The sequence below is a fragment of the Rhynchophorus ferrugineus genome, unplaced genomic scaffold (genome assembly GCF_030347505.1).
Source record: "Rhynchophorus ferrugineus isolate W39M unplaced genomic scaffold, kcgeb_rfMv2 rfM2, whole genome shotgun sequence".
In the NCBI taxonomy this organism is placed as follows: Eukaryota; Metazoa; Arthropoda; class Insecta; order Coleoptera; family Curculionidae; genus Rhynchophorus; species Rhynchophorus ferrugineus.
The window spans coordinates 81,867,815-81,892,422 of record NW_027472581.1 but is presented as its reverse complement, the minus strand read 5'-3'; the positions used below and the strand labels follow the sequence as shown (position 1 = coordinate 81,892,422).

Sequence of the window (24,608 nt, the reverse complement as noted above, 5' to 3'; positions counted from 1 at the left end):
ATAAGTGTATTTATTTAATATTTTTAACAACATGATAATATAATAATTTATTTAATAGATGTTTAACATATTTAAAAATTGAATATTTATTGGTATTATTGGTCGTTCCAGTACTGAGTGCTCGAATACTTAATATATATAATATAATATTTGATACATTTTAAACTGATTTGACAAAACAGTATACAAAACTATATATCAATTTTCTGGTATTTGGTTCTTTAAATTAAACAGGTATATTGAACTGTTTTTATTAATTAAATATCAACCATAACAATAAAATAAATAATTATAATTATATAAATATCTACAGCAATTTATAATGTGAGGTTTTTAATAATTTCTTCTAAATCAGAAACGCTATTGGTGTAATAATCAGGTTTCAGTTCTTCTTCGAATGCCCAATTGGTTAATTCTTCTTTTGTAGTGCATCCGGTCAAAGGCAAAAGTTTTTTGAAACCCTTTTTTGCAGCGAAAGCCATGTCTGTTAAAATTCTGAAAATTTTTATTGATTAATAATAGTATCAACAATCATTCTAGATATTTAGAAATTTGCAATAGGCTGATGTCAAATATCCTTTTTTTTGAATTTGTGGTTGCCTAAACTATTCCACCTTAATAGTCCTCGTTTTTTTGAATATTAAATTATACTTACGAGTCTCCGATGAATAGGGTTCTATTAGGAACAACGTTTTTAAATATATTACTTAGTACTGAATGATATTCATCTGACGGTTTGGATAAAATAGTGGGTTTTTTGTTAGATAAATCTTCGACAGCTTGAATAAAGTATTTTGGCCCTAAAATCAGATTTTTCAATGGTCTTTTCTTTATTTTTGTTTAATTTTTTTTTACTTACCGATTAGCTTAGTGGTATTGAATGGTAATACTGGATCCCAACCGCCCACGAGAAAAATGGCGTCGTTTTTCTTAAGGTACTCTACACATTTCTGCATTTTTATGAATGTTATGTTTACATCTACATCCATTATGACTGCTCCTACATTAGGATTGATATTGTTGATGGACTTATAGATAGTATGTGGAATTTCTTCAACGTGATCATCCTGATAAAAAATATTTCATTAAGAATTTCTTAGTAATGTATACATGAATTGATAATGATCTTAGATCCAACAAATAGATCCTCCATATGCTCTAGAAGGCATATATACTCTATATAATAGTTTTGGAAAATGTGACTCAACGTGAAATCAAAGTGACTTAAATGAAGAAGCGATAACCTTTTTTGATTATGTTTCTTTTGTGACCAAAGGCAAATCGATCTACAGCGAAGTAAGAGGTAGAGAATAATAACAAATTTGTGTAGAAAAAAATAGTTGTTCATAGTTACTCATGTCAAAAACTTATTTTTTATTGTTTTAAAACTGGAAGCGGATATTTCCTTCTCATATTTATTGGTTAAAAAGCAACAGAAGTGTCTGATGCGTCGGAATATGTAACCGAATTGGTTTATAAATTCAATTTGTGTTTGTACTGGTCGATCTTGTTGTCAAATCTCTACAAAATTCTTCAAAACATTAGTGATAATAATTAGAATTTATAAACCGACAGACGTTGTTAACTAGAAGTTAAATTTGATGCCGTAATATTGCGAAGCCTTGACGTCATAAATTTTGATGACGTGCGTTGGATGTTTTATTAGATAGACTGTAGGTTGCCTGATGAAGTGTAATGAAAACTGGCGCCTTATTTTGACATTGACACCAGAATAGCGCTTGACATTGACATTAAATGTTGGAGTCAAATTCCTGCTGTCACAAATGTATTGTTTTATTTCCTAAGAATGTTGAAATGGAACCGATTACCTAATTTGGGTTTTCGTAAACATTTATGTATTGTGGAAAAATCACGATAGCTTTCAAACGAATGATCGACGTGTGTTTTGTAATTGTGGTACTATTTGGATATTTTTCATAATATTTTTTACCTTTGTGAAAGGCACATAGAATTATTATAGAATATAATAGAATTATTAGAATCATAATATTCAGATAAAATGTTGATATTTGTGTTTCGGTTATAGGCAACCATAAAAATATTGAAAAAAGTCTGAAATGAATATAGAAATTTAATAACTACTCTTTTCGTGAGTGTTGCTTATTTCGATTGAATATGGTAATTGAGTAAGTATGGTTTATTATACTTAATGTTTCTATTGTTTATTATAAGAACAATACCGTTTGTAATGTGGTGGTGCCATCTATCCAGAAGGCTTGATACCGATTAGCAACTACGTACAATAGATGGCCCCTTATATTTTCAGAATTTCAAATGAATTGATAAATGTCAATGTTGCTTAGGGTATCTCAATGTCCATATAAATTTTGAATTTGTTTATATTGAATATTTTTATATAAATTGAATTAAAAGAAATTGCCAGATAAGGTTTGTCAGCTATATTAGGAATTCTATTAAATTTGTTATAAATAAAGTCGTCAGCCTTTAGGTGTTTTAAAAACTTATTGTAATAGTAAACTTGTTTATTTTAGCATGTATTTTTTATTTCGAGCTAGTGCTATGTAGTGATATTAATAGTGAATTGCGCGTTCCAAATCTAAGTTTACTTACATTATCATCGTGCACTCTGAATCCCGCTTGTTGTAAAGTTTCTTTTAGCGACTTGAAGCCTACGACATATATTTCCTTGTCGAAGTTGATGCTTTTTAAGTACCATATTAGTGCTAGGTCGGGCCTAAAAATAAATTATTGGATTATTGGACGCGATTTAGGGCTATTTTGTATGTCAATTTTCCTTCACCTTAATATTTCGTCTTTTTTTATTTCGAATTCGGCTAGTCGATCCAAGATCAACGGGAGAGGTACGGTGGTATTGTTGGTAACGAAATAAACTCGTTTCCCTTGCCGTCGTAACGCTTTTATACCTGCCGATGTGTGTTCAATAGGAGCTTTACCGGACCAAATAACACCTGCGAATAGTATTAGTAATACTAGATTAACTAGTGATTGCAATGATTATAAAAAAAAACGTCAATTACCATCGATATCGCATAAAACGGTATCAAACGAGTCCATGAATTCTTTCTGTTCCTGTGTGGAGAGATCCTTCAAATGTTTCAACTTTTCGGGCATGTCGAACACTAAGTAGTTAAGAAATAGTTAATGTTATCGTTTTATAATATCGTTTCGAAAAAAGTCCTTATCTTTGTTAAACTAAGAGTTACTTTACTGCAAACGGCAAAGATTTTGACGATAAGAGAGCATTGTGTTTAAGTTAAAGGTTAATAGTATGCGGGGGAGTGTTACATCAGCTATATTTGGCCTTTGTGTAATTTAATTTTTATGGAACACCATTATCTAATAATTTCGTTAGTTTATGTCAGGTAAATATTTGTTTTTATCGAATAGAATAAATAAAAGTTGAGAAAAGTCGTTCCTTTGTCTTTTGTTCTAAGTAGTTAATTTAAACTAAATAGTGACGCTTATTTTGTGAGTTAAATGATTGCTGAGATGATAAGGACACTGATGGGGCATTATAACAGCCATTTATCGTGAAATCTTCAAAATGTACATACTTGATTAATTTGAATTTTGAATAATAGTGAAAAAAGTAGTACCAATGACCTATTTCTCATATTTCAACATTTAAATACCCAAAATAAGTTTTAATTGTGTATTATTAGGTACTTGCTGTTTAATTTCGTGTGTCCAAAAGAGCATATATGGTATATGTAGGACAGAAGAATAACTAATAGAGGGCGTTGCAGTCAGGGTTGGGAAGCTGTTCAAAAAAAGTAAAAGGAGAGCAATCTAATTAAAGTTAATGTAATTTCTTGCTCAAAAGCGAAACATTATACTACTAGTACTACACTGGCGACTGTGTCAGTGTCGTTTTCGCATCGCATTTCCACTAGTCGCAATCGTTTTTAGAGTAAATTAATAGTTTTTCTGTGTTTGAAATGCTTTCCCTTATCGAGCACTGATACATAAAGCAAATTGACGTTCGAAATGCCTTTTTGAATGGAGCAATAGGTAAAAATATCAATATCGAGAAATCACAGGGCCTAATTAGCAAAACAAGAGTTCCAGAATTAAATTGACCATTGTTTGGCTAAGCTGTATGTAAGAAAGGTTTCAGTGAAGTGATGAACAAGTTACGGTTTGAGAGATCAGATAATGACCACTGCTAGTACACAAAAGATAATATGTATCCATTGGTAATTCTTTATTGACATGGTCTGAAGGAAAAACAGACGGCTTAATGAAAAATCTTTATGAAGAACTTAAAATCATAATAAAATATAAAAAAAATATGTAAGTAAGAAATTCACTAAAAAGTAAAAAGTAATCAAACTTAGATTTTAAACACAAAAAAATAATCGTAATAATCATTGTAAAAACTAAATAAAAATAAACAAAGATCTAATTTAACCTCACCTACTTTACTACACCTATTTTATATTCCACTATATACACACAATTTAGCTTAATACTACCTAAACTTTGATATTATTATGTATTATTATGTTGTTTGGGATCAACACCGACTAAATAGATAAATACGTTTAGGTAGGTATTAAGCTAAATTGTGTGTATATAGTAGAATATATAATACTTGTTGTAGATAGGTTAGATATGGATTTTTATTTAGTTTTTACAACTATTATTATGTACACATTTTATTTGAAAACGCATTTTTTGTGTTAAAAATTTAAGTTTTATTATTTTTTACTTTTTTGGCGAGTTCTTCATTTTTTGAAGTCGGTTCAATTTTTTTTTAAATGTTGTATTTTTCTCTATTTAGTGTTAGATATATACAATAAATTACGCAGTTATTTAATTAAGTATTACAATGAGTAGGCCTAGCCAATGTGCAGTCCGTATGAGGAAAAATAGGAATAAACAAAAATTTTTGAAAATAGGGAACGCTTCAGGTCCCGGGTTCCGCTATATAGCCTAACCTAGGTTATTTAATAAATGTTCTAACTGAACTAGAACAATAATAAAGAGTGGTTGCCCTCGCCGGGAATCGAACCCGAAACCTCCGCGTGTGATCTGGGCGCTCTAACCATTACACCATAGTGGCGGTTGTCTGTAATATTTCTATGGCTTCCCATATGATATGGGAATGAACGACTTTGGTAAGCAAACTCTTACTAAAAACTGCTCAAAAACACCTAAGGATTATAGCGGTACGGTCGCTGCTTTCATCATCAGCTCACCTAAATAACTTCAGAGTATATAATTACTTGTCTGTACGTCCCCATAATATTTAAAAAAATATTCTTTTACTTTTAAGCATTAAGGTGTTGTCTTCCGTCACATTAGATCAGCAATAACATTATATACAAATATCTAGTAATTTTACATAAAACAATTATGAAAACATTGTACGTGATTTTGAAATTTGGGTTTTTTTCTCAATTTGCCCGGATTCCGTCATCAGATCCTGACTTGGTTCCAATGGGACCACCTCGGAAGCCCACTCTTTCGAATAAAAAATAATTTTGAAAGTCGGTCCACTATTGACAAAAATTGATTGACTGAAATCAGTGAATATATATAAAAAATATACAGTCGAACATAGAACCTCCTCCTTTTTTGAACTCGGTTAAAGACGCATGATGATAGCAACACCAATGGATGTTTATTTTAAAAGAAGATTAATTTGCAGTCTTATGTACTTTTCGATAGTTATTATTTTGATATTTTTCGTCAGATATTTGGATAAGCCAAAAGAAAGCTTGAAAAAGAAAACTTCGACACCTAAAAGGACTATGGACTAATGTACATGATAGGCAATAGTGTACTCGAAGGAATGAGGAAGGATGCCAATTTGAGAGATGACTGTTTAAGAAGAAAGTGTCAGTGGCTTCATAGTGTTTTATACTGGCAACTCAGTGGCGTTAATTTCAGTGGCGGTCAAATACATATTTGCAAATTTAGTACCCAATGAATTAGTGAGACTAAATAAGCTACTTTAAAAGTGTACAATTTAATGGCCTTTTGCAGAATTGTGCAGACTTGTTCGGTTAAATTATTGAATCAAGTTAAATTTTCGCCCTTCAATAATGGAATAGTAATAAACTCAAGTGATTCTATATGTAGTTTGTAACAGTTTTGTTTTTGTAAATTAGGCGTATTCCTGTATTGGTTTATATTTATAATGTTAATTAAGTTAGATATTAGGTACATTTAAATTGAGATAGGGTGTTAAATATCTGTTTCATATCGATAAAAGAGACCATTACTAATATGTAATAACTAGTAGAGGGCGTTGTAGTCTGTATCGGGCTGTTGTTCAAAATATATCAAGGGCAATAATGTACCATAAGTAAAGCTCCTCTCTTGTTCCAAAGCCAAAAGTCTCTCTTCCCTAATTAGAGTTAATTCGTAATAATTGCAGATATATATTTAAAACATTGCACTTATTGGAAAAAATCGAAGATAACCAATTATAAAATCTCTCAAAGAACATTCATTAGCTTATTAGTTGATAAATCACCTGTTCCAGATTTTCATTGCTTGCCAAGCGAAAAGCAATAGCTTCCTTATTGAGAAAAGTGGGTTAGTACGTGAAAGCTATCCACATTGACACCGAAGCGGAATATTCATGACCATAAAGACTTTTGTTAGTGTGCTTATTATTGGATTAGCAAAGTGTAGAGATGCTAAAATAGTGCATGAAACTAAGTATTGTTGCAAAAACGACCAAAAATAGTGAATAATAGACTAAAATTCACCTAATGTTGTTTTCCAATGAGCTCTCTTTGGCATATATAGCGTATTTATTAAATTTAATGCCTCTTAGTCTGATTCACTTCTACTTTCATAGAGATGACGAAGAAATCAGTGAACTATATAAAAAATATTCAGTCGAATATAGAACGTCCTCCTTTTTTGAACTCGGTAAAAGGCACATGATGATAGCAACACCATTAGTATTGATACATTTTGTACCACCAGGTGATTTCTGGAAAAAATTGGGATATAACATATAATCGAAGTAATCTAAGTCTAGTTTTTCCGCAGTAAAGATAATTGATGATATTTATCTGACATGCTTTGATACTGAATTTCAGGTCTTCATTGTGGCTTCTTTTGTGTTCTAATCATATTAAACATATTTTTTATATTATTAATACTTTGATTGAAATAATTTCCACCTATAAACTAATCTAAACGTTCTCTAATTTATATAGTTGCTTTCAATAAAAACAAATTACATGGTATTTTCTAACGCGTAGTTTTACCATATATAGCGTATTCATTAAATTTAACACCTTTTAGTCTGATTCACTTCTACTTTCGCGGTATTGATAGATTTTGAACTACCAGGATTTGTCGAAATAAATTAGGATATAACACATAGTCGTAGTGATATGAATCTGGTTTTTCCGTATTAAAGATAATTTATGTTATTCAACATGCTTTGATACCGGACTATTTTATATCTTGAATGGAGTTGATATTCTTCTTTCGATACAATTAGTACTTTCTACAATTTAATCAAATAAAACAGATATATATATATATATATATATATATATATATATATATATATATATATATATATATCATAAATACTTTGATTGAAATAACGTTCACTTATAATGTACTAAAAAACGTTCATAAATTATAGTTATTTTCAATAAAGAATATTACTTTAAAATTAATTACCATATTTAATCGATCTATAGAACTAACGAATAATATACTAATAGTAAGAATACAAGTGTTTTCTCGGGTTTTTCTCTCTATATAATTTCTGCAATTATTTCACTTTATTCAAATGTTATTTTGTTGAACTCTGTTAGGATTGTGAGTCAGATTTATTAGGGGATTTCCAACAGATAATTAACTTATGCGTTTATATTAGATGTTTGCGTATATTCTGAGCATTTTTTACTTTGAAAGACTATTGAGAAATATTGGTGCAACATATATTAATGAAAATGTTTTCTATATTTCCGGTGATACAGTGCCGAAAGAATTGTAGCGACCTTGAGGCATGTCGAATTTTACATCAGTCAATGGCGGCCTACAAAATACCTACAAATATTATGCCAGATGTTGGATACGTGCGGGAGCCAGCAGCGACGTCCAGTAAACGATAACGAAGATCGGGAAACCCCGAGACGTTAATCTCGGATTTGGATCGTTCAGTCACCGATCATAGTTCAACTCAGACGTGCCTCTGTCGACTGCCCAAGGGCCTCTTCAGATAAAACAGCACCGATCCCTTTTCATTTATTTGTATTTCAACACATTTTATATTACATCAATAAACAACACAATGGTCATAACCTGTGATCATAACCCTCTTATTTTACCGAATCTATAAACTCCTAAAGAATAATGTTGGTTTGACTGGTACTGATCCAATAATCAATCAATTTTCGCATTTCTTCAGCACTTGGAAACCGTGTACCAGCCAAACCATGCTTTATCTGAATACGCCCAGTGGTCGTAGTGTAAGAAACCTAGGCTTTTAAATACTGAAAAGTATCGATTTCCTTTCTTAAGTGATGCAACCGTCAATGAGCGCATCCTTGTTAGGCCGCAAGTACCTTAACTTGTTCAAGGGTACTGCGTTAAACTTAGATTCAAAAGAGGTAATGACAATATTCAGTTGATCAGAGAATTTTATAGTGACGAGCACTAACTTTGATGCAATTATGTCCCTAAGAATGTATTTTTTCTCTCGATTTTCCAACCAGCTTGTGCTTGTACAAGTTTTATAAAGATGTTTTTATGATGGATGGATTTCCGGAATGGAACGAAGGTATAACTTCGTTCGATTGAAGCAACTCTTGTTGATTATTACTGTTTTAATGATCTATATGATCTATCTCATGATCTACCAATGCAGTCTGTCACAAAATCATAAAAATTAAAGCTATTTTTTTTCTTTGTCATGGTCGTTTGTCAAAAACACGGCACTTACAAAAAGCGAAGAAAATATTGTTTTGTATATATTCAACATTTTTGTATTGATTGAAATTGAAAGAAGAATTTCATTGGTACTGTATATAACCACATAACAAGAAATACACGAGGGTCACTATTGATATTTCGGGAATAGGAAATATAACAAATAGTTAAGCTGCGAATATATTTTTATTGTTTTTTAAAGTACTCGCCACATGAACATGATTTTTGAAAATCGCTGACCACGCAGTTTAGTCTTCACGGATGGGACACGACAATTCGATGTTTTGAGTGCTTAAATAGTCTTTTGTTTGAACCGATGTGTGAGAGCTCTCATTGTCATGATGAAGAACAATCCGGCGTCTCTTGTTTGTTTTTCTTATTTCACCGAAGACTTCTGGCAAACAAATGGTTGTGTACCAATCAGAATTTACTGTTCGACGATCCTCTAGAGGCACTGCTGCAACATGACTAGTTTTCCCGAAGAAACAGGCCACCATTTTCTTTGAAGTGCTTCGTGCGCGAACAACTTTTGTTGGATGTGGTTCATTTTAGAACACAGTCGACACTCTGCTTACTTTCGGGCTCTTATAAATATATTCATGATTCGTCACTTGTCTATATTTTATAAATGTCTTTCGAAGCACCGCGATTGAATTTCTCAAGCATTTCTTTGCACCAATCGATACGAGCAGTTTTTGAGCGATTGTCAAATTGTGTTGGATACAACGCGAAAATAACTTTCGCACAGCTAAGTGTCTTTAGTGTGGTGCGGCTAGTGTAAAATCGCATATATGCTGGTGGAACTAATGCTTAGGGATGCCTCAATTTCACAATAGGTAACAAGACGATCTTGCTTAATCATTTCGCACACAGCATCAATATTTTCTGGCACAACAGCCGATTTTGGACGATCTTCACGAAACTCGTCGGATAGCGAACTAGAACCGCGATTGAATTCACTAAATCAGCGATACACGGTGGTTTTTGATGGAGCTTCTTCGCCAAAGGTCAAATTAAGTTGATTGATGCACTCTTGTTGTGATAATCCACGTCGAAAATCGAAAAAAATCATCGCACGAAAATGTTCACGATTCAGTTCCATTTTTGCCGAGATGAAACTTTCAACTAAAGATAAAATAAACAAATAGCGTCCTTGTGACAAAATGTTTTGAGTACGTATATCATCAAAAATGTTAAACTTTACGATGGAAACGTTAGATGGATTCATAAAACACCAGTATTGCCAATTCGCGAAATAAAAATAGTGACCCTCGTAAGATACCTCTGTGACGAGAGTACAAACAAATTTATACCGACAGCTCCAAGTCCTGAACAGGACTTAGATATGCTTTTGTTAAACTCTATGCCATACACCAGGATCTAACATATCCTCCTATTCAATCTTATAGAAAATATCTTATCTTTTCTGACTCTTACAACTCACTGGATTGATTCCATGAACAGAAATACAGTCATTCTCTAATTAGTTGCATGGATGAGATACTTAGGAATTAACATGCAGGTGAGGCGGCAAAGTCTGTAGTCGACTCTCAACTCTCTATCGAGAATATCGCTTTATCCCAAATCTTATTTATTGTTTGGTAAAAATCTCCTAGAGACTGCGTTATCTCTTGGGATTATTTCAACGTTGACGGGGTAAGGTTTTTGGAAAATATAATACTCTCTGAGAGTGGAGTTCTATGCCCACCAAGTGATGATACAGCCAGAAATCGAATTAATTTGAATAGCGCCTGGTACACGTTGTATGTATTTGTTGTAGGAGGATTTTCTGAATAAATGTGTTATTACTGAGAGTGTTTGATTTTATCGAAGTAAATTTCAAGTTTATTTTCTAATATTTATTTGAACAGTATTCATTGTAGGCCTTTAGAAGAAGCGGAAGATAGTTACTCCAGTGTGTGTATCACTGACGCTATTAAATAGAAACGAAAGGGCTCGCTCTTTAATTCAGTAAATGACCGTTAATCATCAAAAATAGTAAAACATTGGATTTATTAATTATCTAGAAAACCCCAACATAGGTTTTGAACTGCTTTAGGTTGCTTAGATCCAAAATGGGACTTTGGTCTGTTTTTTAATAGATTAAAAATCATCAGTGTCGTTATATATCTCCGTTCAACATGTTGTCTCTTCTTTCCATAAAATAAAATAGTTTTTTAAATAAATAAAAAGGTATTGTGTTTTAAACCCTATCACATTTCATAACTTATATGCATGCTTTTAAAAGAAGACTAAACCGAAAAAATTGTCTTTTATTTGTAATTAGTATATTAATTAATTAATTAGTGGTAAAAATAAGTACTTACCAGTTTTAAACTTTACCAACGAACTAATAATTGACACTGAACACAATCGATTAGCTGTCGTAATATCAAGAAATGAGTTGCGTTCATATATTGTTGCGGTTTTTACGTAGAATTTGTTTTCTATCGAATTTACAATAGCCTTCGTCATTCATAGATTCCCAATATAGTGCGGTTGGAGTAACAGGATTACTCAATTATGGGAAAGCATTATCAGAAAGTAAATACACTGACGACAAGTGGCTCTCGATAGTTCATCAGAACTGAATGGCTTATTAGTAAATAACAGTGCGTGTTACGCTTCGTCATTGTTATAAATCATGTTTTAAATTTGAACGACCGATAAATACCCTAACATATGACATACCTTTGGGTAAAACACTTCCTATTTGTGTCAATTTGGCACACCATTGCCATCAAAGCGCTATATAAGCATTTTTTAACGACCTACTTTGTTTTTATACTTGTATAGTGTTGTTGTTATATATGTTGGAATGTGTTTTATTTATCTTTCTTGGGATATAATATATAATTATAAGGTATGATCTACAAGGTGTACAGTTATGATACTCTTATTAGAAAAATAGTAAGACATGAGATTCTGGACTAGGAAATTGAAAAAATCCATTCCACAAAAAGATTAAAAGATGACATTGTAACTGAAAATGCAGGAGACATATGAAACACCATCATAAATGAAATGCAAAAAGTTATTATCGGTTTCACATCTGCGAAAAAAATTATTCAAGGTTAAAGTTCGCAATAATGATTTTTTATGTTTTTCAGTCAGACGGTAAGATTTATCGTAAAAATAGCACAGACAAATTGTACCAGGTCTATATATTAATGAATAAATTTTAAAGGATTTACAACAGATTGTGTTATTGTGTAATAAATAGCATCGGGTATATTTTTAACCAACTTCATGTTGAAATCCCAAAAATGTGTTCAATGCGTTGAGAATGTCTGGATATGTACCGAGTAAATTGCATTTGCGGATAATGTTATTTATCGAATGCTGTGTGAAGCTTGTGGCAACCATGCTCCATCAATTTCAACATGTCAACACAGATTTTGACGTTTTAAAAGTGGTGATCTTGATACCGACGACAAAGAGCGTTCTGGACAGTCAAAAAAAAATTGAAGATGAGGATTTGAAGGTATTACTTCGTGAAATCATCAATAGGGATCTTTATCGACTACAATTGGTGCGCTTGAGGTGGGTACAGGTGCTACCCCACACGCCATATTCTCTAGATCTTGCTCCTTCTGATTACTACTCTCTCCGACATATGACTGACCTGTCTGAGCTGTGCTTTAGTTCTTATACCAATAAACGGATCCTTTCGTGATACCCTTAAAAGATATATCGTTCTTTCGAGATGGAATCCGTACATTGCCGTAATGATTGGAAAAAGTAGCGACCATCGATGGACAATACTTGTAATAAAATATATTATACTGATTTTTCACAATAAAGATTCAAATTAAAACAAATCCTTTAGAACTAATTTATAGTCCTAACAAATTGTGATTGATCTTTAAAAAAATATATCTAGTCTCTTTTCGTATATGTTATTATATTTTTGTGCATATATTATTAATACATCACGGCGTACTTATGTATGATGTAGAATACCAATACATACTTGTATAATTACTACATAATAGAGGAATACGGCTATTTCAACTTTTTTGATTATCATCTTTTGGAAATGGGTACTGTTAAAACTGTAGAGACAATTTTTATGGATTAGATGACCGGTGAACTTCGCGTCCCTACATCTATCTTGCAAATTTTCTCCGACAATAACAATAACCACTTGTTATGTTGATCAGAGAGAAAAAAAACCTAATACCAATACACCAGTTTGGGTTTATTAAGAAGTATTCAACAATTGACCAGATCCACAGAATAATAAATGTTAATGAAAAAACCTACGAAACTAAAAAAGTATGCTCAGCCACATTCTTGGATGTAGCATAAGCCTACGATAAGGTTTGACATGAAGGACTTATTTATAAACTACAGAAAATGTTACTAAAACAACACACCGAACTGCTAAAATCGTACATTACAGCCAGAATGTTTCGAGTTAAACAGGAAGAAGCTTACTCTATAATAAAAGAAGCTAAAGCAGGTGTATCACAAGGAAGTGTACTGGGGTCAACGCTTTCTTTACTCTATACTTGTGATACACTACAAATGGAGAATATTACGATCGCTACATTTGCTGATGATACTGCGATTACAACAGGCAAGTGACAATATAAATAATTGGATACAAGCTTGGAAAATAAAAATTAACGAAAGTAAATCTGTGCATGTGCAGTTCACCTACAATCAGACCGTACAAGCACCAATAACATTAAATAATACTATCATTTCATATAGCAACAACGCTAAATATCTCGGAATGAATCTTGATGTAAAACTTCGCTGGAATGAACATATAAAAAAGAAAAGAAAAGAACTAGAGTTGAAATATAGGAAAATGTACTGGCTAATTGGAAGAAAATCACAATTATCAGTACATAATAAATTGCTATTATATAAGCAAATACTGAAACCTATATATTCATACTGTGTTATATTATGGAGATGTTCTGCAAAGAGTAACATAAACAATATACAAAATTTTCAGTCCTGAGTACCTACATCGAGACAATTGCAAGGGGGCATGAGGAAAGACTCCATTCTCATGAGAATGTTGAAGTACTTCAACTTTTGGATACCACCAGAGCAGGACACAGACTCAAAAGTATCAAACCATCTTATTTTGTGTAGTGTTGTGTAAAGGTGCGTATAATAAAAAATACAGCAATAACGAGTCCTCCTAGTTATATACCTAGATTTAAGTTATCATAAAGACAAATTGTAGGTTAGTCGGAAATGACTAGTAACAATTTAATAATTAAATAATAAAAAAAATCTGTGGTTTGGTTCAGAATTGCTTTTTCACTATTATTAATTGATGTGATAAAGTACCAGTTAAATACTTAAAAACCGTTTAATATAAATATGCGTGGCACAAGAATTTAATAAAACTATTATCAGGCACACGTGTAAAAGGTAATTCTTATTGAAATACTTGAAAACATGATTTCGAAAATATGAGTAGTGGTACACGAGTTCAGTAATAATATTATTATCAGGCATGAACGTTTTTTGTCGGCTTTACTTTAAACTTATTACTTGTTTGAATAGCCTAAGGTAAGAGCCGCGAAGGCATTTGATTGGTTCATTTGATATCATTTTGTTTTCATTTTTGCCCACAAAATATTCAGAATTTAGAAGGGTATCTTATATGGGCGGACACGAAACAGTGTTTTTGTTTGTTCATTTGCGGATCGGTGGCTTGGCAGCAAAGCTAAATTTGACATAATCAGCTTCCAGAAGACTGTTCTAGAATATAAGAAATCGTAGAGTACGCGTGTTTATATTTGGTGGAAATAATCAAGAAGTTACTGGATATTTTGGACTTTTTTTTATAATTATATACTTCCTATAGAAACAATTTGGAAAGATAATAGTTAGGTGTCGTTTGTTTTGGTGGATGAGAAAAGTGAACAGAATATCAAAGGGCAAAAATGAAACATTTTTTATTGCAACATCGAAAGATAACACAGCTTACATGTATGACCTACAATTATATACTTACAATAAATATTTGTGAAAATAAAAAGATTTAAAAAGAGATTACAAAATAAATAGTCTTTAACATATATATTGTACTCTATATTTGGCTCAGTTATATTTAAGATAAAAAAAAATGTTCCATATTCAATATTTTATTAAACTTTGTATATTTAAAAATACAAATTGTTTTTTGTCAATTTTTGTATATTACATTATAATATATTGTTGGTATAATATATTGTCATTAAACATAGAAAATTTTATGAATTTTCCTTTGATATAATGTTACTAATATAAATTTTACATATACCTAAATAAAATCTATTTCTAAACTTTTCATGCATTTTTATTTTTGCTATTTTTACTGCTAGTATTATTATTATTATTATTACGTTATTATTGTTATTACATATTTTTAATTTCCTGCTACTCATATAGTCAACCGCGCATTCTGGTTGCAAATGAACGCTAAATTTGTTCACAGGTAATGCATGGGAGATACCCTTCTAATATCTTCATATTTTGTGTTTTGGTCCCATATTCTGAGTACAGAAATAATGAGAACAGTGCATTAAGCGTTTTTCTACGTTTTTTAATATTCGTTATAAGAAGTGTAACGGGGTGTACAGTGTACAAAAATAATGAGACATCGTTATCCTTTAAAAAATTTCTGAATATTATTTAAAAAATATATAGGTCATGTAATATATAATTATAATATTATGTTATATTATAATATTTATTATGTATATTATAATATATAATTATTAATATATAATAATATAATTATTATTATATTATTATATATAAAACTCACCAACTGGCGTTAAGAAGATGGCTGAAATTATCACGATCCCAAAATTTGGAAAATAACCGAATGAAATAAAGGCCCATAGACCTATCACATTGCTATCAGTAATGTTTAGAGTATTTGAAAAACTTTGCTGAAATAATAATACCAATTATAGAGAAAAAAAACTTAATACTTATATATTAATTTGGGTTTGTTAACAAATATTCGACGATTGATCTATGCACTTGATAATAGATGTAAGTGAAAAAGCCTATGTAGGTAAAAATGTATACTCTTGTAAATGTAAATTATTATGGATATATATATATATATATATATATATATATATATATATATATGCCACAAGCACGGGCACAAATAATCGATCCATGATTGCTGCTCAGGGGAAATTGCGTCAAAAATATTTTAATCGTCTAGTGCGTCAGAAAACCACAATTCATCGTTTACATCCGAATTTTCGACAGTAAAAAGAAAGACAAGAAAAAACATTAACGAAGGAAAATAGAGCTAAACCAAAACAAAAAAACTATGTTCTCTAATGAAAATAACATACATTACTTAGATCTACAATTATTAATTGGTGAATTAAGCCTCCAGAGAATACCACAGATGGTGTAGAAAAATGTTCGTTGTAAACATGATAATATAACTCCATAATATATGTATTAGATGTACTATAATGTTAAAATAAATTATATTTTTGTTTCATTACTTTATTTAGAAAGAATACTGTTATGTATCAAAGCTATAATAAACTAAAATGCGTAAAATGTCAAATTGAATTGCGGAAACATAGCGATGTTTTGACGTCATAAATTAAGATGACGTGAGTTCACTGCTAATTTGGATATGCTATATATATAGTCTATTTAGTAGAACTTGAGATGCCAACCGTCTCGAAAGAGATATTCTCGGGAAAGATGTCCCTTAAAATTTCGCTTTTAGATGTCGCGTCACTAAATTAGCTATATCATCGAATATATCTATAAATAACTAAATAACTAATACATTTTAGATAATCCTCTTAAGCTATATTCTTCAATAGTTAAGATTAAAGTAATCAAAACCCTCAAGAATATCAAGCATGCATAGAAAGGTGAGCTTTTACATTGAATATATATTTATTTATCATGGCGCATTCACCATTTTTGGACATGTATGTTTTAACTAGTGATATTGATAATATTTGTTTCACAATATTGATAGTTCACAATATAATCAGGCGTGGAAGTAAAATGTTGTTTTTAGAAAGAAAAATGGATAGTAATCATTAGGTGTTCAAACTAATCAATCAATAACTGTTAACTGTTAAATTCGATGGTTTTACCATTTCGTTACATAAAATAATAGTTGTCTGTTTACTATTATTACATTATTCCGTGCATCTAATCTGTACTCTAATCATAGACCTATCACATTGCTATCAGTAATGTCTAGAGTATTTGAAAAACTTTGCTGAAAATAATAATACCAATTATAGAGAAAAAAATCTTAATACTTATATATTAATTTGGGTTTGTTAACAAATATTCGACGATTGATCTATGCACTTGATAATAGATGTAAGTGAAAAAGCCTATGTAGGTAAAAATGTATACTCTTGTAAATGTAAATTATTATGGATATATATATATATATATATATATATATATATATATATATATATATATATATATATATATATATATATATATATATATGCCACAAGAACGGGCACAAATAGTGACAATATTTATCGAAAATAATCGATACATGATTGCTGCTCAGGGGAAATTGCGTCAAAAATATTTTAATCGTCTAGTGCGTCAGAAAACTACAATTCATCGTTTACATCCGAATTTTCGACAGTACGGTACGACAGCAGACAGGCTTCGTTCTGGGAGGGATCCTGATCAACCAGTTGAGTACGGTAATGCAATCCTAAGGCTGTCTGGCGAAATTGAAGCTTCTTTTTCTTCTCAGTGGCCACGTCTATAAGCAGAACAGTCGGTTTTGGGGAACACAGAATCCACGAATTCATGAAACATCATTGCAGCTACTAAAAATAACTGTATGGTGTGGTTTTCATGCTGGAAACATCATTGGTCATCATATGACCAAGGTGTTGCACTTACTATTATTGCTGAATGATACCAAGACAAGATCTATAAGATTCTTGTGCCTGAAATGGAAGACCAAGGACTAGAGGACATCATTTAGCCGACATAATTTTTCAGTCATAGCGAAAAAAAAGACCAAATAAACTTTTTATGAAAACCAAACTTGCTGATCTTTTCTTTAAGCAAAGTTATAGGTAATCAAAATGGTAGCGACTTTTGCCCCACGTTGTAAATTATTATGGGTCTCCATAGATATGTAATAATTGCAACGACTAGTAATAATGTTATAAATAAATTAAACGAAATCTAGTAATAAGAACAAAATAATTAGGTGTATTCCATGCTACACGAGGGTTGGAAATATTCTCGAGCGTTCCGACTTCACTAGCCTGTAACTCATTGAATTTTTAATTTTTGTTGTATTCTTAAAACCCTTATAGTTATATTATCTTAGAAGAAAATGCCTAGAATTTGGTCTTCTTGATCAGAATACCTCATCAGACGTTCCTTTTACGGAACACGGCGTCTCCCGGCGTCAGCATCAGTCATACGACGTCAGAAAATCAGGGTGGGCGTTTATTAACCGGCACGACAATGAAGCCGTGCAATGACTTATCGCCTACTATGATTTCCACACGGTTACGTCGGGGGCGGCGGCCGCGTCGGCTGGGGTGCGAACCACGGAACCGTGGATAAAGACGACCGCCGTCCGGGGGGAGGGTTGAGGTGATGGCCGTGGATACGGCGTTTAATTTATTCCCGACCCGTTGCTCACCGCGTTTTCGGTTTCGATTTTGGACTCGACACGGTTTTCGGTCGGCCCCGGGACTCACCCTCGCCGTTTTTTAAAAATATATTCGAGGAGGTTGTTTATCGGAAGTGCATTCTGATTGTTTCGATATACCGTAGAACGATGCTCTTTAGGAGCTAATTAAAGATTATTTATCGATGGTGATAAGTAGAACGTGATCTATAAGATCTTGGAGCGCTTTTTTAAAATACCGAGAAAAACTAACAGGTGAATTGAAAAGTCCCCGGCCTGACAAATAGATGGCGTTTTTTAGTTAGCCCAAACCCTCAAAAGATGCGTGTATAAATTTGCAAGCTGTCGGATCAATAGTTTGTGAATTATAACCTTTTGAGTGAAACAATTTTTGTTATTGTGAAAAAAATGGATAAAAAGGAATTTCGCGTGTTGATAAAATATTGCTTTTTGAAGGGAAAAAATACAGTTGAAGTACATTATGGATATGTGGAAAGGAATGTTTACTATAACATTTTTTGGTTTGAATGAACACCATCGGTCACACAGAATAAAAAATTGACAAATTGTGGAATTGTGAAATAGTGTTAGACTGGAAATTAACAGCTTAGTTATTGTCTTGAATAGTGGCTTAGAATGTGACAGTGAGCGAAACTCTAAGACTCGTTTTCAAAATACCGAGAAAAACTAACAGGTGAATTGAAAAGTCTCCGGCCTGACAAATAGATGGCGTTTTTTAGTTAGCCCAAACCCTCAAAAGATGCGTGTATAAATTTGCAAGCTGTCGGATCAATAGTTTGTGAATTATAACCTTTTGAGTGAAACAATTTTTGTTATTGTGAAAAAAATGGATAAAAAGGAATTTCGCGTGTTGATAAAATATTGCTTTTTGAAGGGAAAAAATACAGTTGAAGTACATTATGGATATGTGGAAAAGATTGTTTACTATAACATTTTTTGGTTTGAATGAACACCATCAGTCACACAGAATAAAAAATTGACAAATTGTGGAATTGTGAAATAGTGTTAGACTGGAAATTAACAGCTTAATTATTGTCTTGAATAGTTTCTTATAATGTGACAGTGAGCGAATGAAACTCTCTGGATGTGGGGTTATGATTAAATGCTCACAATATCAAGATATAGTAATGAGAGTTGAAAACAATTAAAGGTGTGTATATAATTAATATAGGATAACTGTGGAAAATCGTATTTTAGAGTTTTAAAGATTTATGTGCATAGATATGTGCATATCTGTTCAGAATATATATGAACGTTTAACCAAACGTTATATGAGGAGAGAATGAAAACTAATTGTTATGCAGATATAGCAAATGCATTAAGAAGAATGCAGTGATTAAATTTAATTTTATCAAGGAAAATCCACACAGGTAGTAATAGAAGAAAATGAGAAGAAATACAGTTATATCAGAAAGATTTGACAAGAAAAAACATTAACGAAGGGAAATAGAGCTAAACCAAAATAAACAAAATATGTTCTCGAATGAAAATAATATACATTACTTAGATCTACAATTATTAATTGGTGAATTAAGCCTCCAGAGAATACCACAGAAGGTTTAGAAAAATGTTCATTGTAAATATAAAAATATAACTCCATAATATATGTATTAGATGTACTATAATGTTAAAATAAATTATATTTTTGTTTCATTACTTTATTTAGAATAGAATGTTGTTATATATCAAAGCTATAATAAACTAAAATGCGTAAAATGTCAAAATTAAATTGCGGAAACATTGCGATGTTTTGACGTCATAAATTAAGATGACGTAAGTTCACTGCTAGTTTGGATAGGCTATATATATAGCCTATTTAGTAGAACTCGAGATGCCAACTGTCTCGAAAGAGGTATTCTCGGAAAAGATGTCCTTTAAAATTTCGCTTTTAGATGCCGCGTCACTAAATTAGTTATATCATCGAATATAACTATAAATAACTAAATAACTAATAAATTTTAGATAATCCTCTTAAGCTATATTCTTCAATGGTTAAGATTAAAGTAATCAAAACCCTCAAGAATATCAAGCATGCATAGAAAGATGAGCTTTTTCATTGTATATAAATTTATTTATCACGGCGCATTCACCATTTTTGGACATGTGTGTTTTAACTAGTGATATTGATAATATTTGTTTCACAATATTGATAGTTCAAAATACAGTCAGGCGTAGAAGTAAAATGTTGTTTTTAAAGAAAAATGGATAGTAATCATTAGGTGTTCAATCTAATCAATAAATAAATGTTAACTGTTAAATTCGATGGTTTTACCATTTCGCTACATAAAATAATAGTTGTCTGTGTACTATTATTACGTTATTCCGTGCATCTAATCTGTACTCTAATCATGGAAAAACTAAAACTGCATTTTAAGCATTCGTATTTGCTTGATTAAAAAAAATCTGTTGCCAAAGCTCATTAAACACATAGAAATATATAGTTATGTTGTTTCGTTGTATTCCAACTGCCGGTTTTGGCTTCAAAGATTTAAATGTGGTGGTTTTGTTAAAGTTAATGATAAGGAACGCCCTGGGGAAAGCAAAAAATCCGAATGCAATGAATTGTCCAACTTATTGGACGAGAACCTGGCTCAAACTCTCAAAGTACTTCCGCACAGCTTAGCAGTTAACAAATAAAATGTTTCTAGATGTTTGCATGCTATGGAATAGATACGATATGAAGGAAAATCGCTACCACACGAATTGACTGAAAATGTCATTTGGAATCGCATTTACATCGCGATTTCATGGCTTGCCAAGCAAAAATAGAACAGTTTTCTATAAAGTATTGTGACTAACGACGAAAAATGATTCTAGTACTAAGTAATTTTTAAAATCAGAATCTGGCAATTTTTGCCCTTAATTTTACTTCTGAGATGATGTTAAAACGGAAAGTGAGCGAGTCAAAATTTTATTAAATTGTAATTGGTTTGTGCTGTGGTAAAGGCGACAGGACGGTCCACCAATATTGCGATAGTGGCGGTTTCGAATCCTGCTGGGGCATGGTCTTAAATTTGTGTTTGGGATTGTTTAATATTCAGTCACATCAGTAACCAGGCTGGGTAAGACCGGATGTCCTATAAGATGATTTCCAAGTTGGTTACTTGCCAGTCGGTAGGCTTAATACTGGCGGTCGTTGCTGATTTCAGAGCCCACGTTAAGCTGTAAGTCCATATATAAATATATATATATATATATATATATATATATATATATATATATTTCATTAGTAAAGGCATTTCGTAACAAAGCACTAACCAAATATTAAGGTATAAAAGGTAGGTATAAAATTCATTGGTTTGTGCATCAAGAGATAATATTATTACATATTTTGCAAAGAATATTAACAATTATAAAATAGCTTAATAGAGTTTTAATTTCTCATATGTTGTTGAGTTGTGAGTTCCCATATGGGACCAAGTAGAAAGCCGTAGAAGGCAAATTAAAGGTAAGCCATCTGCAAGAGCGAGATTCCAAAAAGTAGATAAAATAATACCTTTGAATAAGTACATCTACTGACAGGAAGAAAATTATGTATCATGAAAATTATGTGTCAGTTTGATGTGTTTATTTTTTATGGAAATAAAATTATTACATATTTTGTAAAGAATATTAACAATTATAAAATATCTTAATAGAGTTTTAATTTCTTATTTGTTGTTGAGTTGTGAGTTCCCATATGGGACCAAGTAGAAAGCAGTAGAAGGCAAATTAAAGGTAAGCTATCTGCCAGAGCGAGATTCCAAAAAGTAGATAAATTAATACCTTTAAATAAGTACATCTACTGATAGGAAGAAAATTATGTATCATGAAAAATATGTGTCAGTTTGATGTATCTATTGTTTATGGAAAAAAAATTAGTTGAGAAATATGGATAAAAGATAAAACTATATGAATACATAAATGAAGTAATGAAAATATGTAACAGTTCAAATGAAATTTACCGTATAATTTTCATAACTAAAATTGTGAATTATCATCAGTCAATTTGTAAACATTTTAAAATTTTAAGGTGTTTAACAATTATTGCCCTAAGATATGGGACTAAATGAGATTTTATTCTTTGGACCCTGTATCAATTATTTTCATTATTTACTTTATAGACGCTTTGAAAAATCAATAGTCCATTTAATGATTATAAATACATTCCGTTAATATAGATTTTTAAATTGTAAAAATAAATTACTTAATTGTATTTCAGAATGATTTTTACTCATATATTCTGTTTTAATATACAAATATGTATTACCTCACTTATTATTACGTATTTAGGTTTATAACATAAAAGTCATACGTACTTATATTTGATGCTCTGAAGTTGTTACAGTTCTCAAAATAATCTTATTCGTGATACTTTAGTTACAGTGTTGAATGGTGTAGTAATTTAAAAAACTTATCAGTACTTAATGCTAATTACCATTAATTTTTTTAATTAGATTAGTTAAATGTTATTTAGAAAAGGTTAGTGAGTGTTAGTTCTTCAGATAGTTTGCATATATCTTAATATACAGACATTTATTATTTTAATTAATGTTATATCAAATATATTTCTGATATTAAATAGATATTATATTGAAAATACTGTGAAAATAGTTTTAATACCATTTTATTTTTAAATTATTTCCTATATTATGAGGGAAATATGATTAATTTACCACAGGGTGATTACTAGTATAAATTAAACAATGTTTAAAAAATAAATAGTAATTTCTATAATAATAATAAATAAAAAATATTAATTGCTCACTTGTTATTTCACATGGTCGAAGTAAAGACATTCCTCGTGATCTACAGGTGTTTATCATTGAGGATGAGCTAACAATGTTGGCCGACAAACGCAACAAGAACTTATGAAATCGTAGAGTTGACATGGTAACTCGACAACAACAACCTTGCTTAATGAATGAAGAGACTAAACCTGTGCGAACTTATGTATAGTATTATGATTAAAGATTTCTTAAGATAAAAAATATTTTTATCGGTTAAGATAAACATATTTGGTTTTAATGATCAACCGCCTTATTACATTTTTAAAAGGAACATGGTAGTTTTTCTATGTATCTAAAATTTATATACTGTTGTATGTATGATTAAGATATATTTACTAAGTATTTATATAGGATTTAAATAAAGTTTTATTTAAACTTAACGTTTATATAAAAGAAGCAAGGGTGAGAGATCTGACGAAGAATTATAATCACATTTATATCGATAGAATTTATTTATGATTAAGGTAGAGTGAAAAATTCCTACCAGCAAAAAGCTGACAGAACTGTCGATGAATATGTCACAGCCTTTCAGATTCTCACTCCCGGGAAGGAATACTGATATTGGAGGAACGCTGAACCAAGTGTGTTAAATCTAAGAATGATATGTCGAAAAATTAGTTATTTTTTAACCGAAAACCACATTCTGTCATTGTCTTACCGAGAACTTCACCCTGACTTCGTAGTAAAATAATTCATGAAAATATAGTCGATATTTCGATAGAGAAAGTCGATATAGAATCTTCATACTTATATGATTTTTTCACATTATTTATTGCTTCCAATAAGTATTTTAGAAAGAATAAAAGTTGAAATTAAGTTAAGGTGTTGGACTTCCATGCTGCCTACCTGGTCCGAACATGGTAGTTTTTCTATGTATCTAAAATTTATATACTGTTGTATGTATGATTAAGATATATTTACTAAGTATTTATATAGGATTTAAATAAAGTTTTATTTAAACTTAACGTTTATATAAAAGAAGCAAGGGTGAGAGATCTGACGAAGATTTATAATCACATTTATGTAGATAGGATTTATTTATGATTAAGGTAGAGTGAAAAATTCCTGCCAGCAAAAAGCTGACAGAACTGTCGATGAATATGTCACAGCCTTTCAGATTCTCACTCCCGGGAAGGAATACTGATATTGGAGGAACGTTGAACCAAGTGTGTTAAATCCAAGAATATGTCGAAAAATTAGTTATTTTTTAACAGAAAACGACATTCTGTCATTGTCTTACCGAGAACTTCACCCTGACTTCG

General features: G+C 31.1%; 1 protein-coding gene across 3 annotated transcripts in view; it reads right to left on the bottom strand.

Moving 5' to 3' along the window:
- Nucleotides 1-235: 235 nt before the first annotated feature.
- The window catches only part of LOC143191452 (uncharacterized), a 28,245-nt gene continuing 3,872 nt past the window's right edge, over nt 236-24,608 (bottom strand). Inside the window, exons 1-7 of one of the 3 annotated variants that reach the window (XM_076396525.1) lie at nt 11,244-11,406; nt 3,021-3,122; nt 2,783-2,951; nt 2,593-2,716; nt 860-1,067; nt 656-800; nt 236-495 (exon numbers count right to left, since the gene is read on the bottom strand). In XM_076396525.1, coding sequence (XP_076252640.1) covers nt 318-495; nt 656-800; nt 860-1,067; nt 2,593-2,716; nt 2,783-2,951; nt 3,021-3,122; nt 11,244-11,391 — 1,074 coding nt within the window. In that variant the 5' untranslated portion in view covers nt 11,392-11,406 and the 3' untranslated portion in view covers nt 236-317. Of the gene's footprint in view, nt 496-655; nt 801-859; nt 1,068-2,592; nt 2,717-2,782; nt 2,952-3,020; nt 3,123-6,725; nt 6,863-11,243; nt 11,407-24,608 lie in introns of those variants that run through there. The other 2 variants (XM_076396526.1, XM_076396527.1) reach the window with 2 other exon arrangements.